At 37.6% G+C, this 15,715-nt stretch overlaps 2 protein-coding genes across 4 annotated transcripts; both read left to right on the top strand.

Annotated features, from left to right (window-relative positions):
• The first annotated feature begins 9 nt into the window (after positions 1 to 9).
• On the top strand, positions 10 to 4,852 carry LOC149040984 (contactin-associated protein like 5-3-like). The gene is made up of 6 exons (XM_089214675.1): positions 10 to 19; positions 568 to 788; positions 1,025 to 1,160; positions 2,361 to 2,468; positions 3,501 to 3,736; positions 4,665 to 4,852. The coding sequence occupies exons 1-5, from the start codon at positions 10 to 12 to the stop codon at positions 3,677 to 3,679; spliced, it is 654 nt and encodes a 217-aa protein (XP_089070801.1). The 3' UTR covers positions 3,680 to 3,736; positions 4,665 to 4,852.
• A 1,768-nt stretch (positions 4,853 to 6,620) lies between these two features.
• Positions 6,621 to 14,716, top strand: LOC149040983 (EGF-like repeat and discoidin I-like domain-containing protein 3). 3 transcript variants are annotated; one of them, XM_089214198.1, is made up of 10 exons: positions 6,621 to 6,743; positions 6,989 to 7,116; positions 8,092 to 8,119; positions 9,893 to 10,224; positions 10,413 to 10,554; positions 11,068 to 11,399; positions 11,632 to 11,767; positions 13,012 to 13,119; positions 13,622 to 13,858; positions 14,527 to 14,716. In XM_089214198.1, exons 2-10 carry the CDS (start codon positions 7,045 to 7,047, stop codon positions 14,553 to 14,555), a joined length of 1,416 nt encoding a protein of 471 aa, XP_089070324.1. In that variant the 5' UTR covers positions 6,621 to 6,743; positions 6,989 to 7,044; the 3' UTR covers positions 14,556 to 14,716. The 3 variants fall into 3 exon arrangements, with proteins under 3 accessions (XP_089070324.1, XP_089070323.1, XP_089070325.1); XM_089214197.1 differs by having other exon boundaries at positions 6,649 to 6,743; positions 7,012 to 7,116; XM_089214199.1 differs by having other exon boundaries at positions 6,696 to 6,765; positions 7,012 to 7,116.
• Positions 14,717 to 15,715: the final 999 nt, after the last annotated feature.

The raw sequence follows: 15,715 nt of genomic DNA, 5'->3' as shown, positions 1-15,715 counted from the left end.
TGTTAGAACATGGAACATCGTAATCAGTTTATTGTTCCTTTTTATGGAGATCTGTCTGATAACTTTTTCCACGTAAAAATGTGAAGCGACCGTTGGTTCTTAGTATCACCGTGAGCAAAAAGGATGTTAATTAAACCTTAATATCCTCTGTTCCTCAGTTGAGCTAAAGCCATTGTTTCCTTTTTGAGCACACTTCATTCAAAGTCGTCTAATGCCAAGGGACCTTTTTTATTCACTTTGCCGCTTTGTTCTATCAAGAAAAAAAAAATCAAAATTGTGATCACATAGCTGAATTCATATTCAATTCTCTCGCGGCCAAGGTGACTTCGAATTCCAAAGGAAAGGTGAGTGCTCTTTTATTTCAAAGTAATTTTAGAATAATTTCGTATTTTTGGGTCCTCATTTCAAGTTGCCGTTACGAAAGGTTATTCTGCTTATTCTTTGTACATTGATTACGTAAATGGTAGTAATTTTATTTTAGCCATATTAGCCAGGACGTTAAGCTTGAATGGAGCCGATAAAAATGCAGCTTTTCTAACCTTTATATGATATCTAACATTTGTTAAGTTGTGCCTTTACTTTTCCCTCTGCAAGGTGCTTGGTCTTCCCGCAGGAATGATCAAAACCAGTGGATACAGATCGATCTTCTCACTCGTTACACGGCAGTGAGGGGTGTAGCCACACAGGGAAGATACGGCTGGAATCAGTGGGCCATCCAATATAGGCTGCAGTACGGTACAGATGGAGAGAGCTTTGAATTCTACACTGTAGGACAAAGTGCAATCAAGGTGAAAGAAATTTTCAAGTTGTGTTAATCACTTTGTTACTAAAACCATATTTTTCACAAATGCATAAAAATTTTAACTTTTTTTCCTTCTTAAGGTATAGGAGGTCGTATGTCTTCTAAGCCACGGGCGTGATCATGCGGCTTAAAATACAGACTGATTGATCATGTAAATTTAGAACAGTACCATGCTGTAGGATGTAAATGAGATTTATTCTCATGGCTATCAATTTTGTCTAGGATTTTAGAGGAAACAAGGACCAGAACACTATTGTTTTTCATAAACTAAGGACAGCCTTCGCACGCTTCATCCGAATTCTTCCACAGTCATGGTATGGACATGTCTCCATGCAGATGAAGTTCTATGGTTGCCCAGGTAGAAGAATTATCTTAAATTTAAATTAGTCTCCCTTACCTCAGGGAACAGTAATTATTTATCGTCAGGGAGGGGGGGGGGGGGGCTCAGTGGTTTTTGGAGAGATCGCATAGTTTTCAGGGGGAAAAGGAGGAGAAAGGTTGGTCGTCGCTTACAGAGTGTAGAAAGGGTTCCTAGAAAATTACTGCCAGTGTAGGAGATTATAGGAATACTGCAGAGCTTTATGGGCGGATCAGGGGAACACAACCAAAGTCTACCGACGACCCCCCCCCCCCTCCTCCCTTTCCCTTCACCAAAACCCAGGTCCCTTACACACATAAAAAAAGATAGTAATGGTAATAAAAAAGATAGAAATACATGAAAATAATTATAACATGCCATAGAATATACAGCCAATAAGAATACAGGGGCGCCGTTATATCCGACGATATTACACTCAGCCTTTTCATTGTGCGCCACAATCTACCCGTCGAAATGTTAACGTTGAAAACCTTATCCTTTATTTTTGACTATTACATTTTTGTGATGCAAGTGTTACATCTTGCATGTGATCTATTTTGCACGTAATACATTTTGTATGCGATACATTTTTGCACGTGATACATTTCACACGTGATACATTTTGGCACGTGACACATCTTGCAAGTGATACATTTTTGCACGGACACATCTTGCATGTGATACATTTTTGCACGTGACCATAATACTTTTAGTTGTTTTATTTTTTGTGTTTTTAGGATTGGTGTAGGTAACAATTTTTAAGATTTTTTAAAGATCGCAGACTGTAGGAAGCCGATTCAAACTCATTTCACATTTGATGCGCTAACTTCCTGTGAAAATTAGTGGGTAAACTCGAAAACACAAGAGACTCATGGGAAATTCCATGATACACCACGTGAATCTAGTGGGTTTTCATTATTTCTTTATTTTTTCACATAATATGAGAAGGCCCTGTAACAATTCCAAATTGTATCTGTTTGGATTTAGCTTGGGCTCCAATGGGAACAAGATTGAATGAAGTGTATTGGGTTAATTTTTTTTCAACTATCAAAATGACCCATTACTTAAATTGAAAATTTAATGATCGACTGGCTCCTTGATAGTCATATTCCTTATCTGATGGGTGATTAAAAACCCTTCAGTGAAAATTAAAAAATAATAATGAAAAAAAAAAATAAGCGAATGCTCTTTGCATTCTAGCTCTGGTGGAACACATGGACTCGAACGGAGATGGATTTTCCAGCCGAGGTGAAGTGGAAAGCTTTGGTTTAAAGTGGAAGGGTGACGTAGAAGATTTCGATCTGAACGGTAAGAGATCTTTTGTTATAATGAAGATCTTAGAATGAGCGTATATGAGGATAACTGAAAGAGATTTAGCTTCTCGGAATAATGTCCGTAAGTTAGGGAATTCAATCTCGCAGAGCAATTCTTTTTTTTAAGGTGAAGAAGATTTTTCTGTTATCGATCGCCTTAAAAAATAATGAAGCTGACGTTAAAAAACTAGCTAAACAGGTATATACTGTCCCCAAATGCTCCTTTGTAGTATTTTGTGTGGAAAATGGGTATAAAATTTTGGCCGTTTTTTCTCAAATTGGAACTGATTTTGAAGGAAACCAGATTATATAAATCCTTTAAAGTTCGAAACGAAATAACGGAGAAGGAGAGGTAATTTGATATAATTTATTCTTTCAGCTAGCTTAACTCCTTGATGATTTTAACCAGTACTTTACGCTGACCCCAATAGAGAGCTTTATTATTCTACAAAAAATGTATTGTTGATTCACAAAAAGAGCAAAATCCTGACAAGCTAGGTCTGAAAACGAGTGTAGTTTATTGATGCAAAGACTGGAAAATGGCATGTATAGAGTAAGTATATGGTAATGCGGGTAGAAACTGCCTTTAAGAATTCCTAATAGTACTCCTTCCTCCTTCATATTCAGTTTTTAATCTGCAGTTCGCATATATAATAATAATAATCAACTTTGTTTAACAAGGATTACACAAAACAGTAAATACACCGAAGAACCAGTGGTCCTCGAATATGACTTTCATATATTCACAGTCATTGCTCTATTACTTCACGGGTTTATTATTAACTAACATAATTATTACTTCCAGTTGGCTTGTTAGCTCAACTGATACAGCACTGGTTTCATAGAGGTCAAGGGTTCAAATTCAGTACAGGCCTGAGGCGAAGATCGCTTTCATATTTATCACTTTCACTGTTTAACTGTTCAAACCTGCGCTGCTGTAGAGAGAAAAAGATAACTTTGTTCATTAAAATTTGACCATTGGGCATGTTACGTGAAAAGCTCAGAAATATGATACTTTTCTCCACAGCTGACGGCAAACCCAGTCCTGAGGAGTCTAAAATCATGACTTACAAAAGTATATATGATATCAAGAAAATCTTGTGTCATTTCAAAGCCACTGATACGAACCATGATTTATTTGTGACGGCTGGAGAGCTAAAAAACGATTTGAAGACTTCAAATATGACATCACTCCAAACGGCGTAGCTGAGTTTATTAAGGAGGGCGACATTGATGTGGCGGATAATAAATTCAGTTACCACGGTAGGGAATTTATGATGTTAGTATCATAAATGGGGAGATAATTAACAGAGCTCTGCTGTGGCTGAGTGGAACAATATCTGTGGGAAGAGTGCATACTTCTTATTGCTCGTTGTGAACCAAACTATACATTGCTAGAGGCGAAAAACACTTATACCCTATAACTCACATGATCTGATTGTTAATTCTCCCCTCTAGCTGCTACACATTTCCTTGTAAATCAGTCACGAGAATTTGGTGTTAGATCAAGACTACTAACGTCTGCCTGATAAGTTTAAGTATTCTCATTACCTGTTTGCTGGATAATGTGTGGATTTTATAGTGAGAAGTTACATGCTAATCACTTAAGGGAGTTGAAGACCCGCAAATTAAACAAAAAGGAACGGAGGGGGAGGGGAGGGATAAGGATATGAAGGAGTGAAACGTACAGTGGATGATAATCTTGAAAGTTTTTTATACTCAGACCGTGACACATTGCATAAAACTGACGCTATAATCGTGACCTCGAGATTCAAGGATGAATTTAACTACAATGCGAGTAAAATATAAGATTTTTAGTTTTGAGCGACTACCACGGAAAACGATGTTGTGAAACCCCACTGAGCTCTTCATGAGAAACAAAGGTTGCAAAGCAAAGGTTTGCGTTTCGGTAGTTTGTTGTTACCACTGCCATACGTTTGCAAATGTCGCCTGCTGCTCCTTATTTTGATCGCTAAATTGAGGTAGGTTCACCCATTATTTCACAAACTGGCAGAAAGTATTCTCATTGTTTAGGAATCTTGTGGTCTCATATATATGACGGTTACGGCAGTCCTGGGGGAAATTTAAACGAAACTTTTTCCTGTCGGCCATTTATCTTTGCCCCCATTACTAACTCTTTGATTGATTATCTTTATACGTAAGTAATAATGCTTTCTTTTTTATCTTTTAGAGTTCAGCATGGCAACGTTTGGTATTTAATATCCAGATTCTTGTGTGAACCTCGGTAGAAGCATCAAGTCGAATAGGCCCACGAAACATAAGCAGCTGTTTAATTTGGTATTAAGGAAGTTTGATGAAATGTTTCGTCATGTAAATTTCTAATTGTCGGATATCTCAATAAAGAAAGTAGTAAAATCATTTACCGAGTTGCTAGTTAATTTTGCACGCTACATAATGGTAATTGAACTGAGTGGATTACAATTTGGGCTGAAGTCACACGCGTGAATTTAAAATCACAAGTATGACTTAAGACCAAAATTGCACGACACGAAGTTCGATTACCACTTTATTACATCCATTTTGAAATCGCCCAAATACAGGACTTGGTCAGCTCAAATATTTCATTGATACAGTACTGAGCTGGTTTGAAATTAAATTCATCTATTTTTTGGGGGGGAAAAATAAGAGTTTTGGAAACAAAAGTTGTAAAATTTGCCACATGATACTCTTTGTCTTTCATTTTCCTGCAATTTGACTGGTTACTTTAAACCAGCCTTGAAATCTGAATGGTTGTTTTGTTTTTAGTGCAGCCTCCTTATTGGCTGGGAAAAAGATGCGATTTAAAGCAAAAAATTGGTGCGATTCGTGAATAAATCGTACCAATTAGAGTCAATCAGATTACAGGTACCAGCAGTGATTTTAAACTGGGGTGTAATGAAACGCGAAACATTGCAATCCTTTTTTTTTTGTAACTCCATTTGATATTGATCCGGCATGAATTTTCCGCACAACATTATACTTCTTTTTTTTTCCTTTTTTTTTTTTTTTATTCTTTGAGTTGCCACTGCTACTGAGGCAAGCACGAATAACAGCTCTATTACATTAAATTTTGTCTCCAGTCTTCGTAGAAATCGGTGAAACAGAATCTCACACTGACGCAACTGTTAAGTTACATCCGCTCTTACAATCACTCGCTTCTCATCGAATTAGAAAAGAAAAAAATCCGAAAAGATCAACAAGTAAGAGCATTTCTTAACCGCATGAGACTGATATTGAGGCCATACAAATTGAAAATTTTTATACGAGGAGTAGCGTTCCGGTATTGTAGTAATACTGCAACTCAAAATATAGATGGCTAATGCTTTTTTTCGTTAGCGCTTGAATGAGTCAAGTTCGTGGCCTCCCCTTCATCACGATGTAAACTTTGGTGGTCATTGTAAAAAATCCTTTTACGAAAAAAGAGACTAGAGTCACGTGCCGCGCGTGAATAGAAAAAGAACACGAAGAGGAAAGAGGAAGAAAAAAATTGTAACTTGAAATTCAGAGAAACGAAAGAGATTTTCTTCAGTCATCGAGGAATCTATGTGGTCTCTAATTTATGGCGGCCTCGGCAGTCCTGTATTTGATTTTTAATCAAAAGAAGTCTATCCTCTTGTCCATCTTTCATTGGCCTCTTATCTGTTTCTTTGATATATATCTGTATACGTAACTATTATACCTTTGTTTTTTTTCTTCAGAGTTCAGCTTGACCATATTTGCTGTTTGATAGCCAGACTCTTCTGTGAATCACGGTAGAAGCATCAAATTAAACAGGCCGATGAAACGTAAGCAGCAGGTTTGTTGGTTCTTGGGAAAGTTTGACGTAATATGTCTCAGTCACATAATGTGATGATAACGGGATGTCTCAACAAAGGAAGTTGTGAAATTACTTATCTAGTTCGTGTTTGATCTTATACGTTACAGCAAGGAACATCGTAATCAGTTTTTAGTTCCTATTCATGGAGATCTGTCTGATAATTTTTCCGAGTAAAAATGAGAAACGACAGTTGGTTCTTAGTATCACCATGGGAAAAAGAATGTTGATTATACCTTAATTCCCTTTGTCTCACAGTTGAGCTAAAGCCATTGTTTACTCTTTGAGCGCGCTTCATTCAAGAACGTCTCATCCCAAGGGACCTTGTTTATTTATAGCGACACTTTGCCCCTTTGTTCTATTAAGATAACAAAATGCTATAAAAATTGTGATCACATGGCTGAATTCATATTCATTTCTCTCGCGGCCAAGGTAACTTCGAATTCCACAAGAAAGGTGAGCGCTCTTTAATTTCAAAGTAAGTTTCGAATAATTTCGTATTTTCAGGTCCCCATTTCAAGTTGCCATTACCAAGGATCATGTCACCTGTTCTCTGTACATCGATTTCGTAAATATAAGAAATTTTTTATTTGACGATATAAGCCACGACGTCAAGTTTAAATCGAGCCGAGAAAAATGCAGATTTTCGTACCTTTATATTATATCTAACATTTGTTAAGTTGTGCTTCTACTGGCCACTGATCAAGCATTTACATTTGCGCAGAATTGTTTTGTCCAATCAAGCTGAGTGGAAGAAATGACGGACATAACGATATGGATCGTGTTGATGTCTGTTTTGGGAACAACGATGGATGCAGCATTTGTTCCGGTAATGATAAACGTTTTCTAAAAGTTTTTATCTCTAAAATATTCGTCTTCCCAATTGAATTGATTCTCAAGGTCAGAAGACATCCATCACGTAAACAGTTTTTCCCATTTTGCCGCTTTCCTGTGCTAAAGATTCTGAAAAATACGAGTGACAGCGACAATTGAAACTATAGCACTTACAATGGTCAAAAGTTATTCGGTTTTTTTCCTGTTCCATGCTCAAGGCAAAGGTAACTAAATTCATTTCAAGAGAAAATTGTTTGATTTTGTTCTGGGAAGGTAACAGAAAAAAATAACACTGCATCGAATAAGAAGAACAAGCTTTGATTTGCAAAATTTTTTCAAACAAACAGCACAGAATAGAATAAATAAATTTCAATAGATAATTAAAGGCTCCTTGCAGTTATTTGTACTCTTTACTTGTTATGTAAATCATGTTTGACGGTTTATTTAAGGGAATAATAGAGGAATAGTATACACTTGTTTTCACCTTTGTTAGTAAATTATCTTTATTGTGTTATGTTTCCTCGCCTTCCCAAATTTTGTTCTTCGTTGCCGGGGTAGGATCCCTTAAACTGAACATTCGTACGCATTTTCGTGTTACTGAGTGAGCACTAACACTCTTTTTGCATTCTTATTGATAACGACAGGAGTTGTCAGTCATTTGCAATTCAGTGCTTCTTTTTCCTTATAGCAGCTATGCTATTGAAAACTATTTCGTGGTATGAGGGATAGTGTTGCATAAACAGCGTTTGAAAAGATTTCCTTTGAACCTCATACTTCACTATGCAAACAGTTATCTGATAAAAGTAAACAACGTCGAAAACAATAGACAACCTCTGGGACAAGTGCTTTGTTGTAGAATAGTTGGGGGTAATCATGACGGAAATTTTTCCGCGTTTTTCACTGCCGGCTGTGAACTTTAAAAATAGAAAAAACCGCATTTAGTTTATACGTGAAATATTTTGTGTTACAGGTAAAATTCAGAGATGAGCAAGATGAAGGTAAATACATTACTACCCTCTATATAAATCTCCAAAGACTTAGGAGGAATTGGGGAGGATGACATGATTTTAGGGGGTAAAGCTTTATCGAGACAAGTCACTAATTCTTCAACCCTCCCATCTCATATTTCAACACGTACCATGAAACAACGTCCAATCAGAAAATACCCAATTATTGCACTTCATGAGCATAAGGCAATTTTTCACGCGCTTGAATTGTATTCTACCAATCATATTCCATTTTGCCACAGTTTGCTTCGATCCTTCGCGTGTCGTTACCTTGTGAGCAATCCACATTTTATCACTTAATCAAACCCGATTGTCCCAGCCCACTGAAAAAATTCACATGGTCCTCAGTACTACTGATAGTGAATTTTCCACGCAATTCTCCCGCGTTTTGACTTTTTCTACGAATAAAATTAGCTTCTGGCTATCGTAGACTTAGCCCAATCGTGTGTTAATTCCTTGCAAACAACCTGCATTTTGTCACGTATTTCACACACAGGGGGCAAAGTTCAGATAGGCAAAAACCAATCAAGGAGCCTTCTTTGAAGTATTATCCTTTTCTTCACTCATTCGAGATCGCAATATGTCTTTGCTTTGGTTCTATTGGATATAAAACAGAGTTGCAGTTTGCTTTTTGAAGTAAAATTACGTGGAATTATATTTTTTTGGCAACTAACTGTAGACAAATAATTATGATTTTCTCTCTGTTTGAGGAACGGCAGTAAATGTAGTCGGCTTTCGCAACCGTTATTTGGTCTCGTCACGCAACGCTGTCTCTCTCCAACTGAGAATAGATGGCGTTGTGTAACGAGACCAAACGACGGCTGCGTAGGAGACAACAGTAAGCGTGGCACCGATGCATTTCATTTCTGCTTAGAAGTATTCAGACAATAGAGACAATACCTGTGTGAGTTTAGATAAATGAGGTATTTTTTTTTCTTTCTCCTAAGGTGAAGTAATGCAATATTTTCGTTCTTTTGAAAGTTGTGCTTTTTTTCTGCTCCAAAAGTGAAAATGTAAGGTACACAATGTGTCTCATCGCAACCCATCCAGCCGAAAAAATCACTCTTGCATGCCTATGTTTTTAAAATCTGTCAGAGCTAGGTGAATATATTTGGAAAAAGGACTAATTAGAAAATACTGCCAAAACTGTCATAGCTTCCCTGAATTTTACCATTACAAAAGGTCAGGCAGTATAATTTCCTCTATGCGGCAAAGAAATTAGACACTCTATCGAGGAAAAGTAGAGATGTCAAGGTATTTAGGCCGATCATTGAAATTTATCTGCCTGTCATTGGGTGGTGTTGCCATGGTAACACCATTAATCAATAATTGGCATCCAAAATAGAAGCCTTATTGTATCGTTTGCTGAACTGGTAGATTTCTTGAGGGAAAACTTGACGATAAACATACCATGTTTCCTTTCGTAACTCGTGCTCTGAAGGGTGGTTGATTCGTGAATAGTCCAGGGAGTCACCTTAAGTAGATGGTCAATGATCAGCATGAATAATCTATGTAACTAGTGCAATTAGGCGCAACAGCCAGGTTATATTGAAAACACTGAAGTTCAAACTAGGGCCAAATGCAAAACATTGCTTGCTAAAATGCGTTTGTTTCGCATGAGAATAAAAACTTCACACAAAACCCTGTTTAGTAAAGAAGTTTTTGGACATTTTGAGATTGGCCTTCTTGCCAGATAAGTGGAATTAGCCAACTGTAGCATTTCGTATCTATGATTTTAATCATCTATTCAAATGAAAAATTCAGGAGATTGTGATGGACCTCTCGGCCTCGAAAACGGTAACATCACCGACGGACAGCTTAGTGCCTCTTCGGAGTGGGACTGGAACCATGGTGCTAGACGCGGTAGGCTGAATGTACAAAAACAAGGCGGCCTGAAAGGCGCTTGGTCCTCACGCAGGAATGACGGCAATCAGTGGCTCCAGGTTGATCTCTTTGACGAAGATGCTCAAGTGACGGGTATCGCCACACAGGGAAGGGCTGACTGGAACCAGTGGGTCACCAAGTACAGGCTACAGTATGCTATGGATGGAGTGAACTTCCAGTACTACAAGGAGCAAGGACAATCTGCAATCAAGGTGGGTGCATACACCTTGTTTAATACGCGGGGATGTTTTGCGAGCCGCGTAGTATTTTCCGAGCCCAACTATATCTTTAACCAGGCAATAAAAACGCATGAAAGTGAACCTTTTCGAGTCCATTAGACTTCTACAGCATGGTCTTATAAAGTATGTTAATGCCTTTTTTTTTTTTTTTTTTTACACAGGAATTTACTGGTAACAAGGACAGAAACACCATAGTTCGTTACAATCTGAATCCACCAATTACGGCACGTTTTATCCGTTTTCGACCTGTCAGTTGGATTAGACACATCTCCATGAGAGTGGAGCTCTATGGCTGCTTTTCCAGTAAGATAATAACGTTTTAACATCCTTATTATTGATCTTTACTTCTGGAGGGTGTCAAAGGGTTAATTTCTTTCACAGCTAACGGTTGATCTTTTGGCCATTCTACGGCGAACGATTAACTTCTTTCCTTCGTGACTGAAAAATAAATGAATAAATAAACTCATCAAACTTGTGATGCCTCGTCGTCACAGTAAGTTTTTTTTCAGATTTCCTTGAAATCCAGATCAATGAACCGTAATCTGAAATTAACCCACAATACCTTTTGGGGATGTCATGCGCACTTATTCGCTTTGTTTTACCGACAACCTTTCTCGAAACAGCTGTATTATACAGAAATCAAGTCAAGCTTTACCTGTTCAGATTAATTAAATCCCATCAAATTACCGTAAATAATCTTTTTTAGATCAAGCTGGTGAAATCATCCTTATTAATATTACATATACATGTGACCTTCAATGTTGGTTATACCCATTTTTGTATCCATTTACAAAAAAAAAACAAATAAAAATACAGAATGTCTCAAGCCTCTTGGCGTGCAAAGTGGTGAAGTTTCTGACAAACAACTTTCTGCCTCTTCTGAATGGGACATAAATCATGGTGCCAAACGTGGCCGACTTAACATTAAGAAAGACGGACCTCTGCGAGGTGCTTGGTCTTCCCGTAGGAATGATCAAAACCAGTGGATACAGATCGATCTTCTCACTCGTTACACGGCAGTGAGGGGCGTAGCCACACAGGGAAGATACGACTGGAATCAGTGGGTCACCCAATACAGGCTGCAGTACGGTAATGATGGAGAAAACTTTGAATTCTACACTGTGGCTGCAGGACAAAGTGCAATCAAGGTGAAAGAAATTTTCGATTTATGTTAATCACTTTGTTACTTAAGCCATATTTTTCACAAAATAAGAATTCTAACTTCATTTTCTTCTTAACGCTTAGGAGGCCCTATGTCTTCTTAGCCACGGGCGTGATCCGCGGCTTAAAATACAGCTGGATTGATCATGTAAATTTAGAACAGTATCATACCTTTGGATATAAATGAGATTTAATCTTATGGTTATCAATTTTGTTCAGGATTTTGCAGGAAACAAGGACCGGCACACTATTGTTTTTCACAAACTAAGGGCAGTCTTCGCACGTTTCATCCGAATTCTTCCACGGTCATGGCATGGACATGTCTCCATGCGCACGGAGCTCTATGGTTGCCCAGGTATATGAACTATCTTATATTTTCAGTAGTCTCTTTTACCTCAGGGAACAGTAAATATCCATGGTCGGAGAGGGGAGGGGAGGGGGGAAATTTTGGAGAGGATCACATAGTTTTCAGGGCTAATAGGAGGGGGGGGGGGAATTAGTCGTCGCTTACAGAGTATAGAAAGGACACTTTAGGAAATTGACTGCCAATATGGGGGTTTGCAAGAATACTGTAGAGCTTTAAAGGCCAACACCCCTCCCCTCCCCCCACCAAAACCCAGGCATTAAATGGTGATCCGACCCTTTACACACAAAATAGTTATAACAATAGAAAACGATAAAAATAGATGACAATGTTTATACCATGCCATAGCATACATAGCCAGTAAGAATAAATACAGGAACGCCGTTGTGTATTCCACGATATTACACCCAGACTTTTCGAAATGTTGAAAGCTATATTCCACATTTTTGACCGTTACATTTTTGCACGTGATACATCTTGCATGTGATACATTTTTGCACGTGATACATCTTGCATGTGATACATTTTCGCAAGTGATACATCTTGCGTGTGACACAATTTTGCACGTGACACATCTTGCACGCTATACATTTTTGCACGCGACCAAAATAATTTTATTTGAGAGATTTATACTCGTTGTATTCTGTGTTATGAAGATTGGTTGGTTTTTTTAAAGATTTTCTTAAAATCGCAGACTATAGGAAGCCAATTTAAACGCATTTGAAATTTGATGCAAGATCTTCGTGTAAAATTAAGTGGGTAAACACGGAACCACTAGAGACTCATGGGAAATTCCATGATACACCACTCGAATCTAGCACATATCAAAGAATTAGTCTGAAGTGGGTTTTTCTCATTTCTTTATTTTTTCACGTAATGCGAGAAGGCCCTGTATCAAATCCAAATTTCATCTGTTTGCATTCGTTCAAAGATGATTTCTTTAGCTGAAATTGCAGTTTTCATCAAAATTAACGATGGTCTCAATCGGAATTGATTAAGCGTAGGCTCCAATGGGAAAAAATTGAAAGACTGAAGTGCACTAGGTTAATTTTTTTTTCAACTATTATACAAAAATGACCCAATACTTGAATTGAAAATTTAATGATTGAGTGGCACATTGATATTCCTATTCTTTATGCGTGGCTGATTAAAAAAAACAAAGGAGTCAGTGACGGCGTTGACTTTGATTTTTGGCTCGTTTCAATTGACTTGAACGAATGCTTTTTGCATTCTAGCTCTGGTGGAAAACATGGACTTGAACGGAGATGGATTTGCCAGCCAAAGTGAAGTGGAAAGCTTTGGATTAAAGTGGAAGGGTGATGTAGAAGAATTCGATCTGAACGGTAAGAGTATCTCTTGTTATGATGAAAATCTTAGAATGAACGTATATGAGAATGACTGACGAAGATTTAGCTACTCCCTTTCTCAGGAGGAACAATTATGTCAACACTTATTTCATATTCACTTCTTAATCTGCAGTTCGCTTATATGACTTTCATATGTTCACAGTCATTGCTTTATCACTTCACGGGTTTATTACTCACCAAAATAATTTCCACCCCCAGTTGGTTTGTTAGCTCAGTTAGCACAGCACTGCACCGGTATCACAGATGTCATGGGTTCAAATCCCGTACAGGCCTGAACCCTTTTTTCAGGCCTTATTTTCACTACTGCTTAAGTAGTGTCCATTACTGCGAATATCGCTTTCATATTCATCACTTTCATTGTTCAACTGTTCAAACCTACTTTGCTGTAGAGAGAAAGAGAAACTTTATTCATTAAAATCTAACCATTAGACATATTACATGAAAAGCTCAGAAATTACTACGTTACCTTCCTTCACAGCTGACGGCAAACTCAGTCCTGAGGAGTCTAAAATCATGACGTACAAAAGTATATATGATGTCAAGAAAATCTTATGTCATTTCGAAGCCACCGATACGAACCATGACTTGTTTGTGACGGCTGGAGAGCTGAAAAAGCGATTTGAAGACTTCAAATATGACATCTCTCCAAACGGCGTAGCTGAGTTTATTAAGGAGGGCGATATTGATGTGGCGGATAATAAATTCAGTTACCACGGTAGGGAATTTATGATGTTAGTATCATAAATGGGGAGATAACAGAGGTCTGCTGTGGCTGAGTGGAACAATAACTGTGGGAAGAGTGCATACTTCTTATTGCTCGTTGTGAACCAAACTATACATTGCTAAAGGCGGAAAACACTTATACCCTATAACTCACATGATCTGATTGTTAATTCTCCCCTCTAGCTACTACACATTTCCTTGTAAATCAGTCACGAGAATTTGGTGTTAGATCAAGACTACTAACGTCTACCTGATAAGTTTAAGTATTCTCATTACCTGTTTGCTGGATAATGTGTGGATTTTATAGTGAGAAGTTACATGTTAATCTTAGGGGAGTTAAAGGGTTAAGACTCGCAAATTGAACAAAAGGGAACGGGGTAGGAAAGGATAAAAAGAAATAAGGGACATTATTATTAGTATATCCTTATTTTAATCGCTAATTTGAGGTAGGTTCACCCACTAACATTGTTTCACAAACCGGCGGAAAGTATTCTTATCGTCAAGGAATCTTGTAGTCTCGTATATATGACGGCTACGGCAGTCCTGGGGGAAATTTAAATGAAACGTTTTACTGTCGTCCATTTATCTTTGCCCCCATTACGAACTCTTTGATAAATGATCTTTATACATAGTAATAAATTTTTTTTCTTTATCTTTTAGAGTTCAGCACGGCAATGTTTGGTGTTTAATACCCAGATTCTTGTGTGAACCTCCGTAGAAGCATCAAGTCAATCAGGCCTACGAAACATAGGCAGCTGTTTTATTTGTTATTAGGGAAGTTTGATGAAATATGTTTCGTCACGTAGGTTTCTAATTGTGGGATATCTCAATAAAGAAAGTAGTAAAATCATTTATCGTTTTTTTAGAGGGCACGGTAACGAATCTTGCAATCTGATTGGTTCTTTACCCGGTCAGTATTTTCCTATCTCTGCCCACGGGCCACGGTAACGCTTTCGTGAGTCGCCGAGTACATCCCAACTTTCGTGGCCATTTTTCATAAATATACCTCGTTCTCTGGCTGGGCAGTATTTTTAAGCAAACACGTCGGTCTCTACCTCAAGCCGATACATAACTTATGAATCCTCCCTTTTCTCTCTATCAAATATCACAAAAATATTGGTTTCAGAATGAATTTGTATAAACAATAGTGTCATTACGTTGGTTGACAAGCGGCCTAAAAACCGTCTGCAATTAATTTTACTCGTTCACAAAAAGTACCCAGAAAGTTGAAACGTGAGGTATTTGGTTACAGTTAAACTGAACGATGGAACTTTCATTCATTTAATAACTGAATTTTCTCGAGCAATTTGTTCATAGTAAAAAAAAGCGAGCGAAGTTTTAATTTAAGTTCTACAACAAATATACGCTCCTGGTGAGTCTTTCCAATTCCGTTCAATTTGGACATTTATACCTTAAATTGCACAACAGAAATTGAAGGAATTGAGAAAAGACTGCATTAAATTCCCTTGTGTCTCGTTGGAGAGTGCCGTTCGAATTTAGTTTTTTGTGAAGGAAAGATCAGATTTAACACGCCATTACAGCAAACAAACGAGCAAACTATTACAACTTCAAAATAAAAAATTGAATTTACTCACAATTACTTTCCTCGCCGTTTACTTAATGAACAGAGGTAAATCTTCGTACATGAATGAATAGTCGATGAGAGTAAATAATACTTTCCGTTAGATCATTAACTGATTTTTAAGAAAACATTGTCGTGACAGTCCTTGCCAAACTAGTTCTGTTGGTTTTCAAATGTTCCTACGATTTTTTTTTTCTTGCGCGCTCTCTAATTGACAGGTGTCATATTGTGACAGATACTTGTAAAAATAATGTTTCAAAGCTTGTT

This window comes from Pocillopora damicornis, chromosome 8, assembly GCF_964200805.1.
Source record: "Pocillopora damicornis chromosome 8, jaPocDami1.2, whole genome shotgun sequence".
NCBI lineage: Eukaryota > Metazoa > Cnidaria > Anthozoa > Scleractinia > Pocilloporidae > Pocillopora > Pocillopora damicornis.
The sequence above is the reverse complement of the archived record's forward strand: the minus strand, read 5'-3'. Positions and strand labels throughout refer to the sequence as shown.